The 27152-nt window shown below is 45.7% G+C and overlaps 1 protein-coding gene across 3 annotated transcripts in view; it reads right to left on the reverse strand.

The window, feature by feature from the left end:
• Positions 1–27152, reverse strand: part of TPP2 (tripeptidyl peptidase 2) — a 188680-nt gene that overhangs the window by 73840 nt on the left and 87688 nt on the right. For all 3 annotated transcript variants that reach the window (XM_073569496.1, XM_073569495.1, XM_073569497.1), the window contains exons 15-18: positions 14405–14481; positions 12407–12510; positions 2379–2533; positions 630–746 (exon numbers count right to left, since the gene is read on the reverse strand). In XM_073569496.1, coding sequence (XP_073425597.1) covers positions 630–746; positions 2379–2533; positions 12407–12510; positions 14405–14481 — 453 coding nt within the window. The remainder of the gene's footprint in view (positions 1–629; positions 747–2378; positions 2534–12406; positions 12511–14404; positions 14482–27152) is intronic.

Raw genomic sequence — 27152 nt, forward strand, 5'->3', positions numbered from 1 at the left:
ACCGAACTCCGGTCGTAAGGATCATTGCCAAAATTGCTAGAGGAATCAGCCCCAACATCGCAGGAAAGTGTACGGGGAGGTATACTCCACGTGCTTGCCTGTTGTTGGTTCGGGGGAGAGCGGGCCGTAGAAAGGAACCGTCTCCCCCTTCACTCCGTTAATTAAAAAATAAAAATTTACAGAAAAATTCAAAAATAAAAAAACGGTGGTTTCAGACCCAAGTGCCTCCTACAGACACTAAGCATGAACTGGAGATATCTCATCCAGCGAGAGTGTGTATACTGCAGGGGAGGAGTTAACTTTTTTTCTGGTTTACTTAGTGTCCTCCTAGTGGCAAGCAGCATAACACCCACTGTCTCTGTGTCCCCCAATTAAGCGTAGGAGAAATTTTACCACTAACATGAAGTACAATATGTCACAAAAAAAACAAACAATCTCAGAATCAGTGGGATCCGTTGAAGCGTTCTAGAGTTATAACCTCAAAGTGACAGTGGTCAGAATTGTAAAATTTGGCTTAGTCATTATGGTCAATATTGGCTTGGTCATTAAGGGGTTAATATGCCAAAATAGTATAAGCATATGCACAATATTATGGAGGTGTAATAATTTATTGCCAATGTCAAACTTACAATATTGAGCTGCGTCAGTCCACAAGCAACTCCATGAAAAGAAATGGAATAGTCAATATTGACATCACTGAGACTTGCCCACCAACGTGCAATGCAAAATTCAATGGTCTTGCCGCCCTGCAGTTCAAAGAAAAAATAGTTAATGAAAAAATAAAGGAAAGGAATAATGAGAAACAGATTACTTAATGGCCTTGATCCACTTCCAAAACCTTTTCAAAGGCTGCAGTAGCTAAGAAAAAAAACAACCTCCAGAACAACATAATATTACTTGCACTCTAGAGCTAGAACATCACTTCAGCTCATAATGGCTCAGTGGTTCAGAGCCACTGAGCTCACCAACTGGCTGCAGCGCTGTCAACTTGAGCTACCGCAGCCTAAACAAGTATTTCTGAACGTCACCAACCAGTTTAAATCAGGTTTTCACGTTTAAGATTTAAAAGTGTTAAAAAATTTAAAAAAAAAAAAAAAAAAAAATTACAATGTGAACACTAGCTTAGGCTAAGTTCACACTTGCGTATGGCTGGTCTGCGTAGAGCTGCGCAGTTCCTCCCTTAAGCTCCGCCTACTTCCGCATGCATCCTACATACCTATCTTTAACATTGGGTACGCAGGGACATGTTGCGTTCCCGTGCGGTCGGCAGGCACATCAAAACGCAGCATGTGGACGCATCCCTGTGTACCCAATGTTAAAGATGGGTATGCAGAATGTATGCGGAAGTAGGCAGAGCTTAAGGGAGGAACTACACAGCCCTACGCAGACGAGCCATAGGCAAGTGTGAACTTAGCCCTTGCACACTCCTCAAACCATTCATGTTTTCTATAGCTTACTTGACACCTTTACTGTGCAGACTGAATAACAAACAGCAGAGCGCAGGGTATTTATAAAAACAGAATAGAAAAGAATACTCCGAGGTAAGCCATGGTACATGGCACTACCCAGTTACTCACTAGTCTTGGTGTAGGAGGAGTCTTGTGTTGAAGCAAACCTGTCAGCAGGATTATACACAGTAACCTACAGTCAGTGTCAGGTCGGCGCCGTTATACTGATTAAAATGATACCTGGGTGATTATTTTGTCTTATGGTTGTTTAGTCCTTATTTTCAGTTAATGAGATTCTTGTGTTTCGGGGCGACCTGTGGGTGGAGGCGGGGGTCCTCCTGTGGTGATCTGCTTAGATATTAGATCCCTCAGTGACCTGCTGCCTATTTTACATACTACATATACTATTGTGGGGTTAAAAAAATAAAAATGTAGCTTCATCAAAATGGCAGCACCTGCGCAGTAGCATCTACCACGTTTCTATAAATGCTACTGGGCAAGCTCCACGCGCTGGCACCATTTTGCTGCAGCCACATTTTTTTCCCAGCAAATGACATCAGTGCTTTTTTCACCACATGAAGCCCCACAGGCCGCCCCAGAGGACGAGCATATCATTAACTGAAAATAAAGATTAAACAACCACAAAACAGATTTCATCACGGCGCCAACCTGACGCTGTCTGTACGTTACTGAGCACAATCCTGCTGACAGGTTCCCTTTAATATACAAGAACGCACCTTACAGGCGCTCACTACTCTGGGATCACAACTTAGAACCATGTTCATTTTTCCGATTGGACAGATTTTCCTAAAGAATTATCCAGACGGAGCATCCAGAATTACTGTAGATTTACATTAATGTTCAATTTAATTTGAAAATCTTTATATAAAATGTATCAGCCTGCTAGAATGAACACCTAAAACAACTCACCAGCACCGGAAATGCTTCTGTCACAGAACCATTCTCAGGCAAAGATGTGAATTTGTAAAACTCATGACTTCTGTAAGCCTTCTGCTTCACCAGCTGAACTGCATGAAGAACAAACTTGGAAGCAACATCTGCAGAGCGAGAATTCACTGTAACCTCTGGTAGAAAGGGGGAAGAAAAAAAAAAAGTTACCAAACCTTTGAAGTGTGAAGGGTTAAAACTAAAATCAGAGTTGAAGTTTCGTTTTATCCATTCTCTGAAGGTTTCGTTTCTCCATTTTTGTTGCTGTAAGATAAATTTTTGTAATTGGGATGGGCTGTCATGAAACCAGACTGTTCCCATCAGGTGCAAGATAAGGGAACCTGGGGTGTATTACTCTGAAGAATATTCCATTATACTACTTTCTATTTGGATATGGACATCTATGTAGTTTCCGGTTTTCTTGCAATATTATTGGCTTATAAAAGTGAAATGATGCTATTGGTAGTTGAGAACTTTGCACAATTAAGCAAAAGATTATAAAAGAAGTGACTAAAATAAAGGGGACTAGTGATCTGTCTCGATCCTCCCATACAGAGACCCCCGTCTCCGTGTGGTCATTTGAGTTGCTACCAACACTGTGGAATAATTTGGACATCACTGGCTCAACCGTGAAGGGTTAATTTAGCCCTCCCTAAATAGCTACCGCGACAGCTGGCCGCCCAACGTGGGGCCCTCGAACAGGGACGCCTCTGCCCCCGGAGGACAACAAGACAAAGGACCCTCGGAGCAGACACGTGCTGGAAAATTGGGACTGATCATCCCCCACAACAACCACGGTAAGTTGGCAGTTATACTGTTCAGACTGACCGTTGGTGTGGTTTTCCTGTGCTTGTTGCTGCAAAGAGGATCTGAGGTTTGTCCCCATGGTGGGGTGATTCATGGGTGGAATCATAGAGGTGCAGTCCCGTTGGGGACCCAGTGCTCGAACCGTATCTCATAAGGGATGGACACCCCGGATTGACCAGTGATTGTGGCTCTTTATAGTCAAAATATCCTGAAATCCTGAATTCACTGTTAGAGTCAGGCGTGGTGATGTGATTGAAGACTGGGTAGGATAATTTAAGCAGTTAATCCTGAATGCTATCTATGTGTTTTCAACTCTGCAAGCTTATATCTGGTAACCAGCTTTTCCAATCTCTGCTCTGAATCCACTCCTGTGTCTCCATTCAATGTCAGCAAGCAGTTAATCCTGAATGCTATCTATGTGTTTTCAACTCTGCAAGCTTATATCTGGTAACCAGCTTTTCCAATCTCTGCTCTGAATCCACTCCTGTGTCTCCATTCAATGTCAGCAAGCAGTTAATCCTGAATGCTATCTATGTGTTTTCAACTCTGCAAGCTTATATCTGGTAACCAGCTTTTCCAATCTCTGCTCTGAATCCACTCCTGTGTCTCCATTCAATGTCAGCAAGCAGTTAATCCTGAATGCTATCTATGTGTTTTCAACTCTGCAAGCTTATATCTGGTATATAGTTTTTTCAACTTACTCTGCTTGTCCCCTTATGTTGTGAGGTCAAGAAACTTTTCAAAGTGCTTTATGATCCATGTAGTGCTGGACATGTGTTTATTTGACCACAACATTTTATTGGGTCCTGGTGTCTCAATTTAGTGTGATTGATTAACGAGCAGAGAGAGCCACAAAAAAAAAAAAAAAAAAAAACTTAGCCTTAACCTCCTATATATTCAGACCTAGCTAGGGGGAGCATTTATGCAGGGGTGGCATTTATGCACATGTAATCTAAGTACATGTATCAAAGTACTTATGGCAGTTATAACATGGCAGTTGGGCAAGAGACAGGTAAGACATTTATATACATCTACTCTCTGTACATTTGGAGTACAACAAATATATACCATATGCATTTGTGTAATTTTTATCCTGGCCGCTGCATTCACACACATCCACCGCCCTGGCATTAACTCTCCACACTCCATCCATATTGGCCCCTCGCTTCTTTCCTCTCCTATGTATAGCACTCATGCTCTTTTCACATTGTTAAATTGCACAGATCCAGCCAGTCCCACCATTCAACACCAGAGACGCTCTCACAAATCACTTAACCATCTGCTCACTCTTTCTATCCTCCTTCTCCTAGTTGCAGGAGACATTGCTCCCAACCCTGGTCCCCCATGTTATAGAAAGTCAAACCCCCCCACTGCTACACTCAGAAACCCCTCTAATCTTATTAATATTCCCTGCATGCCATCTGTCTCTCTTAATTGTGCACTTTGGAATTCTCGCTCAGTGTGTAACAAACTCTCCTTCATTCATGACTTCTTCCTTTCTAATTCTCTTAACCTTCTGGCTCTTACTGAAACCTGGATCCAGCAGTCAGATACTACCGCTGCTGCTGCTCTTTCATACGGGGGGCTACACTTCTCTCATACCCCAAGATCAGACAATAGAGCTGGTGGAGGCGTTGGTCTGCTCCTATCACCAAAATGTACCTTTCAGGTTATCCCTCAAGTACCCTCACTTGTCTTCCCTTCTTTTGAGGTCCATGCCGTCAGACTCTACACCCCCTTCTCCATGCGAGTGGCGGTGGTGTATCGTCCTCCCGGCCCCTCCCATCAGTTCCTGGATCATTTTGCCACTTGGCTTCCACATTTTCTCTCCTGTGACATCCCTACCCTCATCATGGGAGATTTCAACATCCCCATTGCTCTTCCCCTCTCCCCATCTGCTACTCACCTTTTATCTCTAACCTCCTCATTTGGCCTTTCGCAGCTTACTAATTCTCCAACGCATGAAGACGGAAACTCCCTCGACTTGGTCTTCTCTCGGCTTTGTGCAGTGGATGATTTTGCAAACTCCCCTCTCCCGCTCTCTGACCACAATCTTCTTTCATTCTCTATAAAGAACTGCCAGGCTGCTCAGGTCACCCCCACTGTCCAGACTTATAGAAACATACAGGCCATTAACACCCAGAAACTTCTGAAGAACTTGCAGTCTTCATTGGCCCCTATCTCCTCCCTCTCATGTCCTGATTCTGCATTGAAGCATTACAATGAAACACTTCAAAGTGCCCTGGATGAATTTGCACCCCCTATAAATAGAACACCACAACGCAGACGGCGAAAACCCTGGCACACGGTGCAAACACGTTTCCTGCAGCGGTGCTCCAGGTGCGCCGAACGTCTGTGGAGAAAATCCAATCTACACGAAGATTTCATCCATTTTAAGTTTATGCTTAGAACATACAACACTGCCCTTCACCTCTCCAAACAAACCTATTTCAACACCCTCATCACCTCACTGTCCAATAACCCGAAACGTCTCTTTGACACTTTTCATTCTCTACTCAATCCAAGAGTACAGGCCCCAACCACGGAGCTCCGAGCTGACGATCTGGCCAATTACTTCAAAGAAAAAATTGACCAGATCCGACAGGAAATTATCTCCAAATCCCCTCATACCATGCAATGTCCTCCCTCCCCCACTGCATCTAGCTCACTCTCTGATTTTGAACCAGTCACAGAAGAAGAAGTAAGCAGGCTCCTTGCATCTTCTCGCCCAACTACTTGCACCAGTGACCCATTTCCGTCACATCTCCTCCAGTCCCTGTCCCCTGCTGTCACCCCTCACCTAACTAAAATATTTAACCTCTCTCTCTCTTCTGGTATTTTTCCCTCCTCATTTAAGCATGCCATCATACATCCACTACTTAAAAAACTATCCCTCGACCAAAACTGTGCCGCTAACTATAGACCTGTCTCTAATCTTCCCTTCATCTCTAAACTCCTGGAACGCCTGGTCCACTCCCGTCTTATCCGCTATCTCTCAGAAAACTCTGTTCTCGACCCTCTCCAATCCGGTTTCCGCTCTTTACACTCCACTGAAACTGCCCTCACTAAAGTCTCTAATGATCTGCTAACAGCTAAATCAAATGGTCATTACTCCATGCTAATTCTCTTGGATCTCTCTGCAGCATTCGACACTGTGGATCATCAGCTCCTCCTCACTATGCTCCATTCCATTGGCCTCAAGGACACCGTTCTCTCCTGGTTCTCCTCCTATCTCTCCGACCGCTCCTTTACTGTTTCTTTTGCCGGTTCCTCCTCCTCTCACCTTCCCCTTACTGTTGGGGTTCCTCAAGGATCGGTTCTAGGCCCCCTCCTCTTCTCCTTGTACACTGCCCCTATTGGTCAAACAATCAGTAGATTTGGTTTCCATTACCATCTCTATGCTGATGACACCCAATTATACGCTTCTTCTCCTGACATCACGCCAGCCTTTCTAGAAAACACTGGCGATTGTCTAAACGCTGTGTCTAATATCATGTCCTCACTATATCTGAAACTGAACCTGTCAAAGACTGAACTCCTTGTGTTTCCTCCCGCTACTAATGTACCTACACCCGACATTGCCATTTCCGTCTGTGGTTCCACTATTACTCCCCAGCAACATGCCCGCTGTCTTGGGGTCATACTTGATTCCGAGCTTTCCTTTGCCCCCCACATTCGATCACTGGCTCGCTCTTGTCATCTGCACCTCAAAAACATTTCTAGAATTCGACCTTTTCTTACTTTTGACTCTGCAAAAACTCTTACTGTTTCTCTTATTCATTCTCGTCTCGACTATTGTAACTCTCTTCTAATCGGTCTCCTCTTACAAAACTCTCCCCTCTCCAATCTGTCTTGAATGCTGCAGCCAGGATCATATTCCTCACCAATCGTTACACCGATGCCTCTACCTTGTGCCAGTCATTACACTGGCTACCCATCCACTCCAGAATTCAGTATAAACTTATTACCCTCACCCACAAAGCCCTCCATGGCTCAGCACCACCCTACATCTCCACCCTTGTTTCAGTATACCACCCTACCCGCGCCCTCCGTTCTGCTGATGACCTGAGGTTAGTATCCTCAATAGTCAGAACCTCCCACTCCCGTCTCCAAGACTGCACACGTGCCGCGCCAATTCTTTGGAATGCACTTCCCAGGTCAATACGATTAGTCCCCAATCCCCACAATTTTAAGCGTGTCCTGAAAACGCATTTATTCAGACTGGCCTATCGCCTCAACACATTAACCTAACCTATCCCTGTGTGGCAGAGCCAAAAGTTTTACCATAACCAGGTTCCCAGCATCATGTTCCCACATGCTTTATGCATCCATTAGCCCTCTGTGTCTGTACTGTTACACACTTAACATTATGGCTGGTCCATACAATCAGGGCAACTGTTACCACCCACCTTTTGTGTCTACCTCTTTCCTCATAGACTGTAAGCTTGCGAGCAGGGCCCTCACTCCTCTTGGTATTTGTTATAATCTACTGTATGTGATTATTGTTATGCTGTAATGTCTATTGTCTGTACAAATCCCCTCTGAAATGTAAAGTGCTGCGGAATATGTCGGCGCTATAAAAATAAAATTTATTATTATTATTATAGGATACGTAACTCAGGTATATATAGATAACCAGAGGTGTCCGGAGGGATAGTCTGAGACGCCCTCCTCCTTTCACTGGAGTACCGCGCTGAATCTTGGGCAATCCCAGAGGCGTATTATTAACCCAGTAGAACAGAGACTGAAACGGCCGCTAGTACTGTGCACAACTGAAGTAAGGATATTTAGCTCTAAATGAGAGAATCCGTGGAAGGAAAAGAAGAATTTTGTGGCTTGGCATATGAATTGTGTGACGAAGGTGTTAGGAAGAACAGAGGAAGTGAATTCTGTTACTGCTATGTTGAAGGAGGAAAAATTGTCTATTATGGCAAGGACTGGATGTACTGTGGTTCAAGAAAGTGACTGTGGTGTGAGAAAGTGATTGGTTAAGAAGGAACTAAGATTGATACTAATGTGTCAGGCAGACAAATAGTTAAAAGTGATGATTTGAAAGAAGAGGTCTCCCTGCTAGATGACAATTGTACAAGGAGACCGGGAGTAGCAGCCCCCACCTTTGCCGACGGTACCTATTATCATCCGCCGCCAGCCTTAGTCCCCGTTATGCCTAATATTGCTACTGGTTATGAGTATCCACCCCCTTCCATTTACCAGATCCAGAGGAAAAAAAAAAAAAAAAAGTTTTCAGAAGACTTTAACCCGCTCTGTTCAGCAGAGAGAGGGAAAAAAAGCAAGCTAGCAACTGAAGCTGCTCCAGTTCTCCCTCCAATCCCAGCTCCCCTTCCCACCTCGCCACCACCGCAGCTCGTTCACACACAGCAAACCCCAGCCCTCCCTGCTAATTCTTGTCTGCAATTCTGGCGCTGTGCCCGATTCGGACACTTTCAGAGAGATTGTCATACAGGCCGCTGTTTTAATCGGAGTAGATGGCAGACCCAATTAATATACTTTCATAAACCCCATCCCTGTGGGACCCTTCCCCGAGGTTACTACTCAGTTTGTAATCTCTCCCACATGTCCAGTAAATTTAATAGGGGCAGATTTATTATCATAGTTCCGCTCCGGAATACAATTCCAAGATGATGGTCAGATGGTTCTTACGTTATATAATCCCTATGTAGATGAAGACACTGAAGAAATCTGTATTTTGCATGCCCTTCTTACGGTTATGATGGCCCTGATAGGCTCAGATCCACCCCCAATATTGCCTGAGGATCAACGACTCACCCCATACGTCTCAGAGATACCATCTAAACTCTAGTCAAAAGCGCCAAATGATATAGGGAAAATGCATGTAGAACCAGTAAAAAGTGTTTCTCAAACCTGGTGCCTAATCCACATACTCTTTTGTCCCAAACATCCCAGGATGCTGCTTGGTTTACAGTTATTCATCTTACCAATGCCTTTTTTAGCATTCCGTTACACCCAGACTGCCAGTTTCTACTTGCATTCACTTATCAGGGTCGACAGTTAACATGGACAGTTATGCCACAAGGGGCGCAAAACAGTCCCAACCAGTTTGCAAAAAATATGAGCAGGTGTCTTTTGCGATTGTTGCCACTGTTAGCCTCCTCAAGCATCTGGCAGCACTAAACTGTTGGGTTTCGGCTTCGAGACTTCAGTTCTGCCTTGGTCAAGTGATATTCTTGGGTCACTGTCTCCTTCAGGGTGCCAGACACCTCGCAGAAGAAAGAAAAATAGCTGCCAGCTCCCTTCCTTTCCCAAAAGATGAAACTAGATGAAACTGAACTCCAGCGTTTTCTTGGACTATGAATTTATTTTTGTCAGTCGATACCGGATGCATCCCGCATAATGCAACCCCTTTACAATGCCTTGAAAGACGGTATAATGAACTATAAGGAAAGATGGCAGTGATGAGGATTACCTCCAATATGATTGTTCCCAACTTCTGACTGAAGAAACAGCTACTCCACCAAATGTCAGTGAGAATCCACTCCCAAATCCTGATCTGGTGTTATACACGGATGGTTCAAGATATGCTGATGAGTTTGGTAGATTCCACACAGGATATGCTGTTACCACAGAGGACACTGTAGTGCACGCAGCTGCACTCCTGCCCTCACAGTCAGCACAAGAAGCAGAACTCCAGGCTCTGTCTACTGCTTGTACTTTGGCCAAGAACAGACAGGCTAATATATACACGGACTCACGGTATGCATTTGGTATTGCTCATGATTTTGGGGCTCTATGGGCCAATCGAGGGTTTATTACTACTGCCGGAACTCCAGTGAAAAATGCTGAAGCTGTTAATGCCCTCATGGACTCAATCAAATTACCTACTCAGGTAGCCATTATCAAAGTTAAGGCGCACGGACCTAGGACCAGTCCACAGACTGTTGGCAACACATTTGCGGATATGCAAGCAAAAGCTGCCGCTCTTTTACCCGTTGAACCAACTATACCAACTGTGGTGACCACACGCTCTCAATGTGAACAGTTACAAGAAGCATTGACCCTACAAGAACCTGATGATCTACAACAGACTGAAGTTTTCTGTCGGACCCTGCGAGACCGCTTAATGACAACGCAGAGAATGTCTCCAAAGGAAGAGGTGAAGCAATGGAAGACTGATGGGGCACGAATGGATAATGGTCTCTGGAAAAAGGACCAACTTGTGTGTCTCCCTAAGCCGATGTACCCTGCTATTGCCACATGGGCACATGGATCTACACATCGAGGAAAGAATCAAGCCCTCGCACTGGTGCAAAAATTCTACTGGGCCCCGGTTCTCCAGTAGGCCGGAAGCATTCCCTGTTACCAACATGACTGCAAAAACCACAGCGAAGAAACTGGTGATGGAAGTTATATGCAGATATGGGGTTCCAGAAGTTGTTGAAAGTGATCAAGATCTGGCCTTTTCTTCTCATGTGTACCAAGAAGTTCTGACAATGCTTGGATCCACTGTAGCCCTCCATACTCCGTACCACACACAATCCAGTGGAAAAGTTGAGATGCTGAACGGAACACTGAAGGGGACAATTGACCAAAATGATGCAGGAGACTACGGCTCCATAGCCAGAGCTCCTACCATTGTACTATACCATATTCGTACTACCCCTATTACAAAATATGATTTGTTCCTATATAAGATATGGTTTGGTGCTAGGCCCCCAGTTGCGAATTTCCAGCCTCAGCAGTTATCAGAAGAAACTGGCCGTGCTGTTCAATATGTTATTCAGCTTAGTAAAAATCTTGCTAACACCTATGTTCTAGTTTCCTCTTCTTTTCCAGATTCAGCAGAAACCGACACGTCATAACCTGAAGCCTGGTGATTTGGTAGTCGTGAAAAGGCATGTCAGGAAGCACGGACTAGAACCCTTGTATGACGGTCCCTATCAAGTTCTCCTCATCACCCCTCTATCAGTAAAACTAGAAGGAAGACCGACTTGGATTCACGCATCGCACTGCAAGCTGGTTAAACAAGCCAATAGCAAATGAAGGGGACATAATGTTTTGGTTTTCCGCATTTTCCATATTATTATTGGTAGAAGTTAAAGTTAGAAGATATTCAAAGACTCAGATCAATACGATAAAGACAATGATCGTAATAAGGACAGATGGTGGTCAGACACCTTCTCCTTTCTCAATCCAGCCAATTGGTTTAAGGGAATTGGGGGCTGGATAGCTGGGATCTTACAAAGCTTGTTACACATTGCTGCCGGTATCCTTGTTGCATATGTGATACTAAAACTGTGATACTAAAACTTGTTCTTTGGTGTATTTCTGTATGTATTAGAAAATTCTGCACTAAGACAGCTAATGATACCAAAGGTGTCGTTGCCCCTGCTCTTCTCTGCACCGATCTCAAAATGCTACTTGATGAAGCCAAGCACATGGCTACCTACAAAAGATCTCCACCACCGTTATCAAAAATTGTTATTTGTGAACTGCAGTATACAGGGGGACGGGTGCGCCGCGACAGCCATGACTGGTAACACGGCATCAGTCATGTGAAGACCAGTACCCCTCAAGCTGTTAGCTTGGGATAGCACCTCTGATGCTGCATATGTGTTAAAAAAATTTTATCTGGGGGGGAATGTGAAGGGTTAAAACTAAAATCAGAGTTGAAGTTTCGTTTTACCCATTCTCTGAAGGTTTCGTTTCTCCATTTTTGTTTCTGTAAGATACATTTTTGCAATTGGGATGGGCTGTCATGAAACCAGACTGATCCCATCAGGTGCAAGATAAGGGAACCGGGGGTGTATTACTCTGAAGAATATGCCATTATACTACTTTCTATTTGGATACGGACATATATGTAGTTTCCGGTTTTCTTGCAATATTATCTGCTTATAAAGTGAAATGATGCTATTGGTAGTTGAGAACTTTGCATAATTAAGCAAAAGATTATAAAAGTGACTAAAAAGGCGACTAGTGATCTGTCTCGTTCCTCCCGTACAGAGACCCCCGTCTCCGTGTGGTCATTTGAGTTGCCAGCAACACACTGTGGAATAATTTGGACATCACTGGCTCAACCGTGAAGGGTTAATTTAGCCCTCTCTCAATAGCTACCACGACAGAAGTAAAATGTTCAAATTCCCTCCATTATATATGTCCTCCTGGATCTACAAGACATTAATAGTTTACACATTGACATTAATAGTTTACACATTTTAACTTACCAGCCCACGTGGAACCTTGAGGAACTTCAATAAAATGGCGCTGAATCTGACCAGGTTTGAAACTAATATCTTTGCACTCCATGTCGTACGAAGAATCACTGAGCCTGAGAAATGTAAAAAAGAAGTCACAATACTGTATATAACCTCTATGGGATACAATGAAAATCAGGACTCCAAATGAGAAAAGATCAGAAATATTTGCTTATTATTCTGTTGCACTTGATGAAAGAAAATATCTAGGGGGGGGGGGGGGGGGGTAAAAATCGCACTTGGAATAAATGGTTGCATAGGTTATACACAGCTAGTGTTTCATCTCTAAACCTCCAGTAATCACACATTTGCAAAATAATTGGCACTTTTTTTCTGCTCAGTCGTCCTTTTGGGATTGGATCTTGCAGTGGTTTGAGGCTTGATATTAACGCCTTTACCACCTCGAGATTTTCCTTTTTTTTTTTTTGCTCCCTTACTTTCCAGATTCATAACTTTATTTTTACATTGCCACAGAACTAAGAGGGCTTGCTTTTCGCAGGACGATTTGTACTTTTTGTACTTTTGAAGGATACCATTGATTTTACCATATAGTGTACTGGAAAAAGGGGAAAAAAATTTTTTATGCGTGGTGAAATCCCAAAGAAAAGTGAAATTCCACAATTGTTTTTGAGTTTTTTATTTGCCATGTTCACTATATGGTAAATCTGGCCTGGGAATATGATTCTCCAGGTCATTACAACTTCACAGATACCAAACATGTATAGGGTCTTTTCTATTTAGGTGGTGAAACAAAAACCCAAAGTATGTAAGAAGAAAAAAGTGGTAATTTTCTGAGACGCAGAGAGTCTCCATTTTTCGAGATCTGAAATTGGGTGAGGGCTTATTTTTTTGCATGCCAAGCCTGCGTTTTTTTATTGATATAATTTTGGGGTAGGTACAATGTTTTGATTAGGAGAGAGCAATTAGTTCCAGCTGCGTGTAAAAATCTTTCTTTATTTCTTCAATAAAATGCATAAATCTTCATAATGTGTGCCACAACATGGACAACGGCAACGCGTTTCGATCTGTAAGATCTTTGTCAAAGATGGCTTTGACAAAGATCTTACAGATCGAAACGCGTTGCCGTTGTCCATGTTGTGGCACACATTACGAAGATTTATGCATTTTATTGAAGAAATAAAGAAAGATTTTTACACGCAGCTAGAACTAATTGCTCTCTCCTACTTGTCTTACGTCAGTCCAGACGGAGTTCCGAGGTCTGCGGTGGAAGTGTGGTGAGCTGGCTTATGTTGCTTTTGATTGACAATGTTTTGATTGCCTGTAATTGCAATGTTGTGGTGACCCAAAAAAAATATAATCCTGGCGGGTTTTTTTTCCCTCGTTACGCAGTTTATTGATCGGAATAATCTAGTGTATATTTTGATAGATTGACCATTTCTGAACCAAATGTACATTTTTTATTGTTTCATTTTGAATGGAGCAAAAGGGAAGCGATTTGAACTTTAATGTTTCTTAGTTTTAGGCTTTTTATTTTTTTAAACCTTTATCTTTACATGCTTCACTAGTCCCCTTAGGAGACTTGAAGCTGAGATTTTCCAATTGCCTGTACTATTCATAGCAGGGCTTCAGCCCTGCTACGTGTACAATAAATGCTCATCTCCTATGATCGCCAGCAACTGGCAAGCATTCAAGGAGGTTCTGAACGACAGGCATGGTTGTCTTCTGCAGACCCACGACTGTTATGACAACCCATTGTCACCCCACAATCAAGTGACATATGGCGCCGATGGGAAGGTCTTATGATGCACTTCTGGTTTGTGCGAGATAAATGCAAGATTGAAAGGCATTTAACATGTTAACAGCTGCGGGTGGATCGCAGATGTTAGAGGCACATGTGGAGCCCCCAAAGGCAGGGAGACGACCTTAGATGTATCTATACATCATAGGTCGTAAACAAGGTAAATTCCTATAGCACACAAGCTAAGAGTCAATATTAATACCACTCACTTTGCTGGAATGACTACGGTTACTGGAACTTTGAATAACGGACCAGAATTTGGAGCAGATACATCATAACCACAAATCTGCAAAAAAAAAAAGTTATCAGTTACTGAACATACTGAATACTTTGTACACAAAAATTGACATTTTTTGGCAATATTCCAAGTGAAATGTAATATGGAACATGTTGTCCCCTTTCAAAAAAAACTAGCCCTGCTTTACTCACACTCCCTGGGTCCACTTAACTAGTCTCCTGCAATGCCCCCAGTATTTGAGGCGCTGATATCAGGTAGGTTTAGCACTGCAGCCAATATGAAATAAGGAGTAGGGGCAGAGACACAGCAGTGGATCCGATCAGGGTGAGAAAAGACTTGTTTGGTTGTTTTTTTAACAACAAGTAGCGCAATGGCCAAGCATTTTCTGAATGGGGACAACCCCCGTTAAAAGGGAGTGGAGAATTAAAAAATAAATTTTGTTTATTTATATAGCGCCATTAATTCCATGGTGCTGTACATGAGAAGGGGGGGGGGGGGTTACATACAAAGTTATAGATATCGTTAACAATAAACATATTTACAATGACAGTGTCTGGTACAGAGGGGAGGGGACCCTGTCCTTGCGGACTTTCATTCTACGGGATAGTGGGGAAGAGACAGAAGGTCGGGGGTGCAGCAGCTCTGGTGGTGATGAGGCGGCAGAATGGTCATTGCAGGCTGTAAGCTTTCCTGAAAAGATGGGTTTTCAGGTTCCGTTTGAAGGATCCGAGTGTGGTTGATAGCCGGACGTGTTGAGGCATGGAATTCCAGAGGATAGGGTATATTCGGGAGGAATCTTGGAGGCGGTTGTGTGAGGAACGAAAAAGTGTGGAGGAGAGTAGGAGGTCTTGGGAGGATCAAAGATTATGTGAGGGAAGATATTGGGAGATTAGTTCAGAGATATAGGGAGGGGAAAGGTTGTGGATGGCTTTGTAGGTCAGTGTTAGTAGTTTGAACTGGATTCGTTGGGGAATTGGGAGCCAATGGAGGGATTTGCAGAGGGGGGAAACAGGGGAGTAATAATAATAAATTTTATTTTTATAGAGCCGACATATTCCGCAGCACTTTACATTTCAGAGGGGATTTGTACAGACAATAGATATTACAGCATAACAATAATCACATACAGTAGATTATAACAAATACCAAGAGGAAAGAGGGCCCTGCTCGCAAGCTTACAGTCTATGAGGAAAGAGGTAGACACGAAAGGTGGGTGGTAACAGTTGCCCTGATTGTATGGACCAGCCATAATGTTAAGTGTGTAACAGTACAGACACAAAGGGCTAATGGATGCATAAAGCATGTGGGAACATGATGCAGGAAATCTGGTTATGGTAAAACTTTTGGCTGTGCCACACAGGGATAGATTAGGTTAATGTGTTGAGGTGATAGGCTAGTCTGAATAAATGCGTTTTCGGGGCACACTTAAAATTTTGGGGATTGGGGACTAATCGTATTGACCTGGGAAGTGCATTCCAAAGAATTGGCGAGGCACGTGTAAAGTCTTGGAGACGGGAGTGGGACGTTCTGACTATTGAGGATGCTAACCTCAGGTCATCAGCAGAACGGAGGGCGCGGGTAGGGTGGTATACTGAAACAAGGGAGGAGATGTAGGGTGGTGCTGAGCCATGGAGGGCTTTGTGGGTGAGGGTAATAAGTTTATACTGAATTCTGGAGTGGATGGGTAGCCAGTGTAATGACTGGCACAAGGTAGAGGCATCGGTGTAACGATTGGTGAGGAATATGATCCTGGCTGCAGCATTCAAGACAGATTGGAGAGGGGAGAGTTTGGTAAGAGGGAGACCGATTAGAAGAGAGCTACAATAGTCCAGACGAGAATGAATAAGAGAAACAGTAAGAGTTTTTGCAGAGTCAAAAGTAAGAAAAGGTCGAATTCTAGAAATGTTTTTGAGGTGCAGATGACAAGAGCGAGCCACTGATCGAATGTGGGTGGCAAAGGAAAGCTCGGAAAATCAAGTATGACCCCAAGACAGCGGGCCTGTTGCTGGGGAGTAATAGTGGAACCACACACAGAAATAGCAATGTCGGGTATAGGTACATTAGTAGAGGGAGGAAACACCAGGAGTTCAGTCTTTGACAGGTTCAGTTTCAGATATAGTGAGGACATGATGTTAGACACAGCGTTTAGACAATCGCCGGTGTTTTCTAGAAAGGCTGGCGTGATGTCAGGAGAAGAAGCGTATAATTGGGTGTCATCAGCATAGAGATGGTACTGGAAACCAAATCTACTGATTGTTTGACCAATAGGGGCAGTGTACAAGGAGAAGAGGAGGGGGCCTAGAACCGATCCTTGGGGGACCCCAACAGTAAGGGGAAGGTGAGAGGAGGAGGAACCGGCAAAAGATACATTAAAGGAGCGGTCGGAGAGATAGGAGGAGAACCAGGAGAGAACAGTGTCCTTGAGGCCAATGGAACGGAGCATAGTGAGGAGGAGCTGATGATCCACAGTGTCGAATGCTGCAGAGAGATCCAAGAGAATTAGCATGGAGTAATGACCATTTGATTTAGCTGTTAGCAGATCATTAGAGACTTTAGTGAGGGCAGTTTCAGTGGAGTGTAAAGAGCGGAAACCGGATTGGAGAGGGTCGAGAACAGAGTTTTCTGAGAGATAGCGGATAAGACGGGAGTGGACCAGACGTTCCAGGAGTTTAGAGATGGAGGGAAGATTAGAGACAGGTCTATAGTTAGCGACACAGTTTTGGTCGAAGGATGGTTTTTTTAAGTAGTGGATGTATGATGGCATGCTTAAATGAGGAGGGAAAAATACCAGAAGAGAGAGAGAGGTTAAATATTTTAGTTAGGTGAGGGGTGACAGCAGGGGACAGGGACTGGAGGAGATGTGACGGAAATGGGTCACTGGTGCAAGTAGTTGGGCGAGAAGATGCAAGGAGCCTGCTTACTTCTTCTTCTGTGACTGGTTCAAAATCAGAGAGTGAGCTAGATGCAGTGGGGGAGGGAGGACAGTGCATGGTATGAGATGATTGGGAGATAATTTCCTGTCGAATCTGGTCAATTTTTTCTTTGAAGTAATTGGCCAGATCGTCAGCTCGGAGCTCCGTGGTTGGGGCCTGTACTCTTGGATTGAGTAGAGAATGAAAAGTGTCAAAGAGACGTTTCGGGTTATTGGACAGTGAGGTGATGAGGGTGTTGAAATAGATTTGTTTGGAGAGGTGAAGGGCAGTGTTGTATGTTCTAAGCATAAACTTAAAATGGATGAAATCTTCGTGTAGATTGGATTTTCTCCACAGACGTTCGGCGCACCTGGAGCACCGCTGCAGGAAACGTGTTTGCACCGTGTGCCAGGGCTGTCGCCGTCTGCGTTGTGGTGTTCTATTTATAGGGGGTGCAAATTCATCCAGGGCACTTTGAAGTGTTTCATTGTAATGCTTCAATGCAGAATCAGGACATGAGAGGGAGGAGATAGGGGCCAATGAAGACTGCAAGTTCTTCAGAAGTTTCTGGGTGTTAATGGCCTGTATGTTTCTATAAGTCTGGACAGTGGGGGTGACCTGAGCGGCCTGGCAGTTCTTGGTAGAGAATGAAAGAAGATTGTGGTCAGAGAGCGGGAGATGGGAGTTTGCAAAATCATCCACTGCACAAAGCCGAGAGAAGACCAAGTCGAGGGCGTTTCCGTCTTTATGCGTTGGAGAATTAGTAAGCTGAGAAAGGCCAAATGAGGAGGTTAGAGATAAAAGGTGAGTAGCAGATGGGGAGAGGGGAAGAGCAATGGGGATGTTGAAATCTCCCATGATGAGAGTAGGGATGTCACAGGAGAGAAAATGTGGAAGCCAAGTGGCAAAATGATCCAGGAACTGATGGGAGGTGCCGGGAGGACGATACACCACCACCACTCGCATGGAGAAGGGGGTGTAGAGTATGACGGCATGGACCTCAAAAGAAGGGAAGACTAGTGAGGGTACTTGAGGGATAACCTGAAAGGTACATTTTGGTGATAGGAGCAGACCAACGCCTCCACCTGCTCTACTGTCTGATCTTGGGGTATGAGAGAAGTGTAGCCCCCCCGTATGAAAGAGCAGCAGCAGCGGTAGTGTCTGACTGCTGGATCCAGGTTTCAGTAAGAGCCAGGAGGTTAAGAGAATTAGAAAGAAAGAAGTCATGGATGAAGGAGAGTTTGTTACACACGGAGCGAGAATTCCAAAGGGCACAATTAAGCATGCACGGAATATTAATAAGATTAGAGGGGTTTCTAAGTGTAGCAGTTGGGGGGTTTGACTTTCTATAACATGGGGGACCAGGGTTGGGAGCAATGTCTCCTGCAACTAGGAGAAGGAGGATAGAAAGAGTGAGCAGATGGTTAAGTGATTTGTGAGAGCGTCTCTGATGTTGAATGGTTGGACTGACTGGATCTGTGCAAGTTAACAATGTGAAAAGAGCGTGAGTGCTATACATAGGAGAGGAAAGGAGCGAGGGGCCGATATGGATGGAGTAGCGAGGAGAGAGGTGGATTAGTCGGGCAGCAGAATTGAGGACAGACTGGAGTGCTGCAAGAGAGTTAGCAGAGAGAGAAGAATGTTGCAGTAGTCAAGGCGGGAGATGATGAGGGCATGTACAAGAGTTTTAGTAGATTGAGGACTGAGGAAAGGACAGCTTCTGGAAATATTTTTTCGATGGAGACGACAGGAGGTGGCAAGAGATTGGACTTGTGGTTTGAAGGACAGGGCAGTCTCGAAAGTTAAGGGCCCTTTACACATAGCGTCACCGATTTTGTGACGCAGCAGCAATATCACTAGCGATATCGCTACATGTGATACTCACCTCAGACCAGCTCCCCCTCTGGCTATCGCTGCCAGATCGGCCTGGTCCATTTCTCGTCGTCGGCTTCCTGCTGGCGCCGACGAGCGAGCCATGGACGCAGGCGGAAGACGGTCACCCTCGCCGCGTCTGACAGGTAAGAGCGACCGCTGCTGCATCGCTAGTGATATCTGCCTGTTTGGCAGCTCACTAGCGACCATTTAGCGATGCGATCCTGACAGGGTCATATCATGGTCGGGATCGCTGGTGCAGCGCTAAATGTAACGGGGCCTTTACTCCGAGGCAACGGATTTCACGTGCTGGAGAGAGCGTGATGCCGTTTACCATAACAGATAGATCGGGTAGGGAAGATACGTGAGGAAAGATAATGAGTTCAGTTTTGTCTACGTTGAGTTTTAGGAAGCGAGAGGTGAAAAAGGAGGATATGGCTGATAGACACTCCGGGATTCTGGACAGCAGAGGTGACATCTGGGCCAGAGAGGTAGATCTGAGTGTCATCTGCATGCAGGTGGTACTGGAAGCCATAGGACTTTATGAGTTGTCCTAGGCCAAGAGTATATATGGAAAAAAGTAGGGGCCCCAGGACAGAGCCTTAGGGGACTCCAACAGAGAAGGAGCGGGATGAGGAGGTAGTGTGGGAGTGGGAAACGCTGAATGTGCGGTCAGAAAGGTATGAGGATATCCAGCACAGGGCAAGGTCTTTTATGCCAAGGGAAGAAAGAATCTGTAGCAGTAGGCAGTGGTCAACTGTGTCAAAGGCAGAGGACAGGTCAAGAAGGAGGAGGATGGGTAATTTTGGTCATGGCAGTTTCAGTGGAGTGGTTGGGGCGGAAGCCAGATTGCAGGATGTCAAGGAGGGCATTAGATGAGAGGTGGGAGGAAAGTTGAGCATGGACGATCAGGATGAGAAAAGACTTGTTTGTTTGTTTTTTTTATAACAAGTAGCGCAATGGCCAAGCATTTTCTGAATGGGGACAACCCCCGTAAAAAGGGAGTGGAGAATTAAAAAATAAATAAATACTTCGGTGCTTCTGGCCTAAGGGAAAATGTCTTCCAGCAGTTTCATACTGAATGTTTTTGAGAGATCATCACGTGACTGCTCATAATGGAATTTACAGCCATTTTGGGTCTCATGCAGACTGGCTTCTTTCCCTGCTTATATTGAATATTGAGAGAGGCAGGAAAAGTAGCTATTTGGCAAGCAACCACAAGTACGAAAAGGAGTGGGCAGGCAAATGACAACCACTCAAGCTGAATCCTAATAGTATGAATATTACTTTATCAAGAGTCAGCACGATGTGGGTCCCACCCACCCTCAAATAAAATATTGCCCTGGAATAGAAAAGCTGGAAAATTAAAACATTTACACACCCTGCCATCAGAAGCTCTGACAGATTTAATAGATAACTGATTTTACAAGCCACAATATACGGCAATACATACTGTAAACATGGTTTCATATTTTATAATAAAATCTATCATGCTACAATTTAAAAGTAAAAACTTCCCCCTAGAGGTCGATATCCTTCATAGGCCAAAGGCGGCCGGATGTAAACAGTGTAAAGAAAACAGCCCCACAGCTCCAAAAGAAGGTCACCAAAATTTAAAGCAGTGGAAAACCCTTGACCGTTTTGGATTCTATAGTAGGCCACAAAAACAGGATTTTTGGGTTGCTTACCGTAAAATCTGTTTCTCGGAGCCTTCATTGGGGGACACAGAAATCATGGGTGTATGCTGCTGCCACTAGGAGGCTGACACTATGCACAGTAAAAGGTTAACTCCTCCTCAGCAGTATACACCCCACCGACCGGCACTAATTTCCTCAGTTAGTGAGAAAGCAGTAGGAGAAGTAACAAAATAGAGTAAAAGACAGAACGGACAACTCAACTGTAACCAACAAACAAAAGAACAGGAGTTGCAAAACATGGGAGGGTGCTGTGCCCCCCAATGAAGGGTCCGAGAAACAGATTTTACGGTAAGCAACCCAAAAATTCCTGTTTTCTCTATCGCCTCATTGGGGGGGGGACACAGAACCCATGGGACATCCCAAAGCAGTCCATGGGGAGGGAAAAGCAAACTTCCATTAGGTCTGAGAACTCACCACCGCCGCCAAGATCTTTCTGCCTAGGCTGGCGTCCGCCGAAGTGTAGGTGTGGACCTTGTAAAATTTGGCAAAACGTGTGGATCGAATACCAAGTTGCAGCTTTGCAAAGCTGCAGCACGGAGGCTCTGTGACGCACCGCCCAGGAGGCACCCACTGCCCGGGTAGACTGAGCTCTAATTCCAGGAGGGGGCACTCGATGCTTGACCCGATAGGCTTCCAAAATTGCCGATCTGATCCAGCGAGCAATAGTAGCCTTGGAGGTCGGCTGACCCTTCCGCGCACCATCTGGAATGATGAAAAGTGAGTCTGTCTTCCGCAAGGGAGCCGTCCTAGCCAGGTAGACCTTCATCGCCCTGACCAGGTCTAGCTTGTTCAAGAAGCGCTCCAGAGGGTGGATTGGACCCGGACAAAACGACGGGAGAACAATGTCCTCATTTAGGTGGAAAGTAGACACCACCTTAGGAAGGAAGGAAGGCGGGGGCCACAGGACCACCTTATCCTGGTGGAGCACCAAGAAAGGGGGGGGGCGACAAGAAAGGGCCGCCAGTTCCGACATGCGCCGGATGGAAGTGATGGCCACCAGAAAGGCCACTTTCCAGGAGAGAAGGGATAGGGAGACTTCCCTAAGAGGTTCAAAGGGTGACCCTTGAAGAGCCTCCAGGACCAGATTGAGATCCCATGGATCCACGGGAGCGCGGTACTGCATGAGCCACTCCCTGAAGAAAGGTCTTGACCTGCGGAATGGAGGCTAACGTCTTCTGGAACAGGATGGAAAGCGCCGAGACTTGACCTTTTAAAGAGCTGAGGGCAAGGCCCGCATCTAGGCCTGCCTGGAGGAACGCCAGGATAGAAGGGAGAGAAAAGGACATGGGCGGAACGTCATTGGCCTTGCACCAAGTGAAATAGGCCTTCCACATACAATAATAAATTCTGGAAGACGATTGCTTTCTAGCCCGGATCATGGCGTGAATCACCCGATCCGAAAAACCTAACCGTTTCAGAACCGCGGTTTCAACAGCCACATCGTTAAATTGAGCGGCAGAGAATTGGGGTGGCAGATTGGACCCCGAGACAGCAGATCTGCTCTATCTGGAAGCTTCCAGGGGGCGTCCGCGAACCAAGCCCTTCTGGGCCAATCCGGAGCGATGAGGATGACTGGTACCCCTTCCGCCTTGACTTTCTTCAACAGCTTGGGAAGAAGAGGAAGGGGAGGGAACAGATAGGGAAGCTTGAACTGAGACCAAGGAATGGTGAGAGCATCGGTGCCCACTGCGAGAGGATCTTGGGCCCTGGATACGAATTGTGGGACCTTCCTGTTTAGGCGAGACGCCAGCAGATCTACGTCCGGAGTCCCCCAACGACGGCAAATCTGATGAAAGACGTCCCGGTCTAAGGACCACTCTCCTGCAGAGAGACCCTCGCGGCTGAGAAAATCGGCAGGCCAGTTGTCCACGCCGGGAATGTGCACTGCGGATATCGCTGGGACTGCTACCTGTTCCCAGTGGAGAATCCTGGACCCTTCTGCTAGAGCCGAAGAACTCCGTGTCCCCTCTTGGTGGTTGACATATGCCACCGCTGTGGCATTGTCTGAATCCGTATCGGCAGACCCCTGAGAAGCCTTTCCCAGTGAATGAGAGCCAGATAAATCGCCCGTATCCCGAGGACGTTGACCGGCAGAGTTGTCTCTTGAGTCGACCACCGACCCTGGACAGTCTGATTGCGAAACACTGCCCCCCCAGCCGAGAAGGCTGGCGTCCGTAGTCACAATCTGCCAGTGAATCGGAAGGAATGATCGGCCTAGGGCAATGAGAGGTGACGTAAGCCATCAATTGAGGGACTGTTTGACCCGAGACGAGAGGCGGAGTGGACGATCCAGGGAAAGGACAGACCTGTTCCGAGACAGGATGGCCTGTTGAAGCGGTCTCGAGTGGAATAGAGCAAAGGGAATTTCTTCGGCCGTCTTCACCATCTTTCCCAAGACTTTTATGGCTGATCGAAAGGATGGAAGCTGGGGGCTCTGCAGTGAACGTAAATCTCGCCGCAAAGATATCAACTTCTCTTTGGGAAGAAGGACTCTCGATCGACGGGTGTCGAACAATAAGCCAAGAAACACCAGACATGGAGTCGGAACAAGGCAGGACATCCTTTTGTTTACGAGCCATCCGAATCTGGACAGTGTGTCGAGAACGATGGCAAGACTTTGGAGAGCCTGGGGAAAAGACGGAGCTTTGATCAGAATGTTGTCGAGGTACGGAAAAAGGACGAGACGATCCAGGGAGAGAACGGACCTGTTCTACCGAGACAGGATGGCGTGTTGAAGGGGTCTCGTGTGGAATTGAGCAAAGGGAATTGCTTCGGTCGTCGCCACCATCTTTCCCAAGATCTTCATAGCTGAGCGGAAAGATGGAAGCTTTGGTCTCGGCAGCGATCGTACATCTCGCCGCAGGGAAATCAACTTCTCTTCCGGTAGAAAGACCCTCGATCGAAGGGTGTCGAACAATAAGCCTAGAAACACAAGACGTTGAGTCGGAACGAGGCAGGACTTCCTTTTGTTTACGAGCCACCCGAAACTGGATAGGGTGTCGAGAACGATGGTAAGACTCTGGTGAAAAGATGGAGCTTTGATTAGAATGTCGTCGAGGTACGGGAAGAGTACGGGATCCTCAACAGGGCCATCACCGCCACCATGATCTCTGTAAACACTCTGGGCGCGGTGGCAAGGCCGAACGGCAGGGCGACAAACTGGTAGTGGTCCTGCTGAATAGCGAAACGCAGGAATTTCTGCTGCTCGGGAAAAATGGGGACATGCAGATAGGCATCCTGAATGTCTATTGAGCACATGAATTCCTGCGCCTCCATGGAAGCGATTACTGAACGAAGGGACTCTCTGCCCAGGATGATGCCATGGCCCGAGTGGAATGTGCCCTCAGGTTCTGTGGAGCCGGACCGCCACCTGCTGTGTAGGCAAGAGAGATAGCCTCCCTAATCCACCTTGCTAATGTGCGTTTTGATACTCTGTATCCTTTTCTGGAACCTTGGAAGGATAGGAATAATGCGTTCTCCTTCTTCCAAGGATCCGTGGCTGCTAAATATGTCAGTAAGCACCGCCTAATATCTAATGCCTGAAGTTTCTGCTCTTTAGGGTTGGTTGGATTAGGGAGGAAGGAAGGCAGAACTATCTCCTGTGTCCTGTGGAATTGTGTTGCTACCTTGGGAAGGTATGCTGGATCTGGCCTTAGGATCACTCTATCCTGTAAGAACTCTGTGTAAGGAGGCAATCTGGAGAGTGCCTGTATGTCGCTCACCCTACGTGCGGATGTTATTGCTACCAGGAATGCTGTTTTAAGGGATATAATCTTTAGTGAGGCGGAATCTAAAGGTTCAAACGGACTTTCTGTCATGGCTGTAAGGACTAAGTTTAAGTCCCACGGTACGCATCTGTCTTTGTGTATAGGTCTCGATCTGGCCGCTGCTCTGATGAACCTTGCTACCCAATAATCTTTTGCAATATCAGCTGCAAACAGGGCCCCTAAGGCTGAAACCTGTACTTTTAGCGTACTTGTGGAGAGACCCAATTCGAAACCTTTCTGGAGAAATTCCAGAATATGTTTCGTGGGAATTCCATCTCTGATGTCAAAGTGAAAGGTGGATAGGAAGCGTTTCCAGGTCCTAGCATAAATATTAGTGGTGGTTAATTTTCTGCTTCTTAGGAGGGTGTCAATTAAGTTCTTGGAGAACCCTCTATTTTTTAATAGTGACCTTTCAAACACCACGCCGTCAAATGAAGTCTCGCTACTTGTGGGTGGCTGACTGGCCCCTGGTAGAGGAGATCCGGAAGGTTCGGTAGTACCCAGGGATCGCCTACCGACATGGTCCTCAACCACGCGAACCAGGTCCTCCTGGGCCAAAAGGGGGCAATCAGTATGACTCTTGCCTGATCCTCTCTGATCTTCCTGACTACCAGGGGAAGAAGATTCAATGGTGGGAAGGCGTATGCCAGAGAAAAGTCCCATCTTATCAGTAGGGCATCCACCGCCAGGGGATTTTCCCTGGGGTTCAGAGAGCAGAACAATCTTTCTTTTCTGTTTTCTCTGGTGGCAAAGAGGTCTACCTCTGGCTGGCCCCATCTGCGGACAATCTGGCGGTAAATGTCTTTGTTCAAAGCCCATTCTCCTTGTCTTAGAGCCTTGCGGCTTAAAAAGTCTGCTCTTACATTGTCCTTTCCGCTGATGTGGAGCGCGGTCAAAGATAGACAATTTCTCTCTGCTATCTGGAGGAGCCGTTCTGTTATCTGCATCAGAGCGCTGGAGCGGGTTCCACCTTGGTGGTTGACATATGCTACCGCTACCTGGTTGTCCGAGTGTATCCTCACATGATGGCCCTGCAGGTAGATAATGAGTTTCTTGACTGCTCGCTCTATCGCCAATAGTTCTCTCTGGTTGGATGAGATTTCAGAATTAGAATCCCACTGGCCCTGTACCACTATGTCCCCCATATGGGCTCCCCAACCAAAGGAACTAGCGTCTGTGGTTATAATACGGGTTATCTGTGCTATCCAGGGCACCCCTGACGCTAGGTTCTCGCTCTGAAGCCACCATCTTAGTGATGTAACAGTTGAGGGGCTTAGACACATCCGACCTTGTAAGGAGCCTCCAAGGGCCCTGCTATTAATCAAGACGTCGTTTTGAAGGGTTCTAGTATGGAACTGTGCCCACCTTACTGCTGGGATGCATGAAGTTAGAGAACCTAACAGGGACATGGCCTGTCTGAGGGTCATAGATGGATTATCCATTGCCCGAAGAACCTGCTCCTGTATCTTTTGTAATTTATCTAGTGGTAGCAGGCACCGCTGAGTGTCTGAATTTAGTATCAATCCTAAAAATTTCTGTATTTTTAAGGGCTGGAGTCGGGATTTCTCGTAGTTTAAAATCCATCCTAGGTTTTCTAACCTGGATCTAGCTTTTTCTATCTGGGATTTACAATGACCCATCGATTTTCCTACAATCAAGAAATCGTCTAAATATGGAATGATTAAGACGTCAACCTCTCGTAAGTGAGCCATAACTTCGGCCACTAATTTTGTAAAAACCCTGGGTGCTGCTGAGAGACCAAAGGGAAGGGCTCTATACTGAAAATGACGTACTGTGCCCTCTACTGAAACTGCCACCCTCAGGAACTGCTGGAAGTCTGTATGGATAGGTACGTGATAGTACGCGTCTTTCAAATCTATGACTGCCATAAAACAACCTTTAAACAATATTTTTATTGTTGTATTAATGGACTCCATTTTGAATTTATGATTAATCAAAAATTCGTTAAGGGAACGAAGGTTTATAATCGTTCTGAATGTGTTATCAGGTTTCTGGATTAGAAACAGGGGAGAGTAAAACCCTCTTCCTCTTTCAGCCTCTGGGACCTCTACCAGAACATTTTTCTGACATAGGCTCAAGACTTCTGCTTCTAAAGCCGCTTGTTCAAGATGAGAAGATCTTAAGGGGGTCAGTTTAAAGGTGTCCCGCGGGATCTGGGTAAATTCCAACCTAAGCCCGGTGGATATTACCTTGCGCGCCCAGTCACTATTCGTAATCTGCGACCATGCCGGGAAGAAGGATGACAGTCTACCCCCTACGGGAACCGCTAGTCATTGATTTGGTTTCTTTTGATCTCTTGACGAGCGTGTAAACATATAGCCCGTACCTCGTCTCCTTCTGTCTTCCCATCTGGGTCGATCTCTAACAGGTGAAGAGTTGCGCCTTCTCCCCTGGCCAAATCTCCTTCTACCAAATGGGCGACGGTAGGACGCTGATGAAAGGTTTGGGAA

Source organism: Dendrobates tinctorius, unplaced genomic scaffold (genome assembly GCF_039654945.1).
Source record: "Dendrobates tinctorius isolate UK_male_01 unplaced genomic scaffold, ASM3965494v1 ptg000026l, whole genome shotgun sequence".
Classification (NCBI taxonomy): domain Eukaryota; kingdom Metazoa; phylum Chordata; class Amphibia; order Anura; family Dendrobatidae; genus Dendrobates; species Dendrobates tinctorius.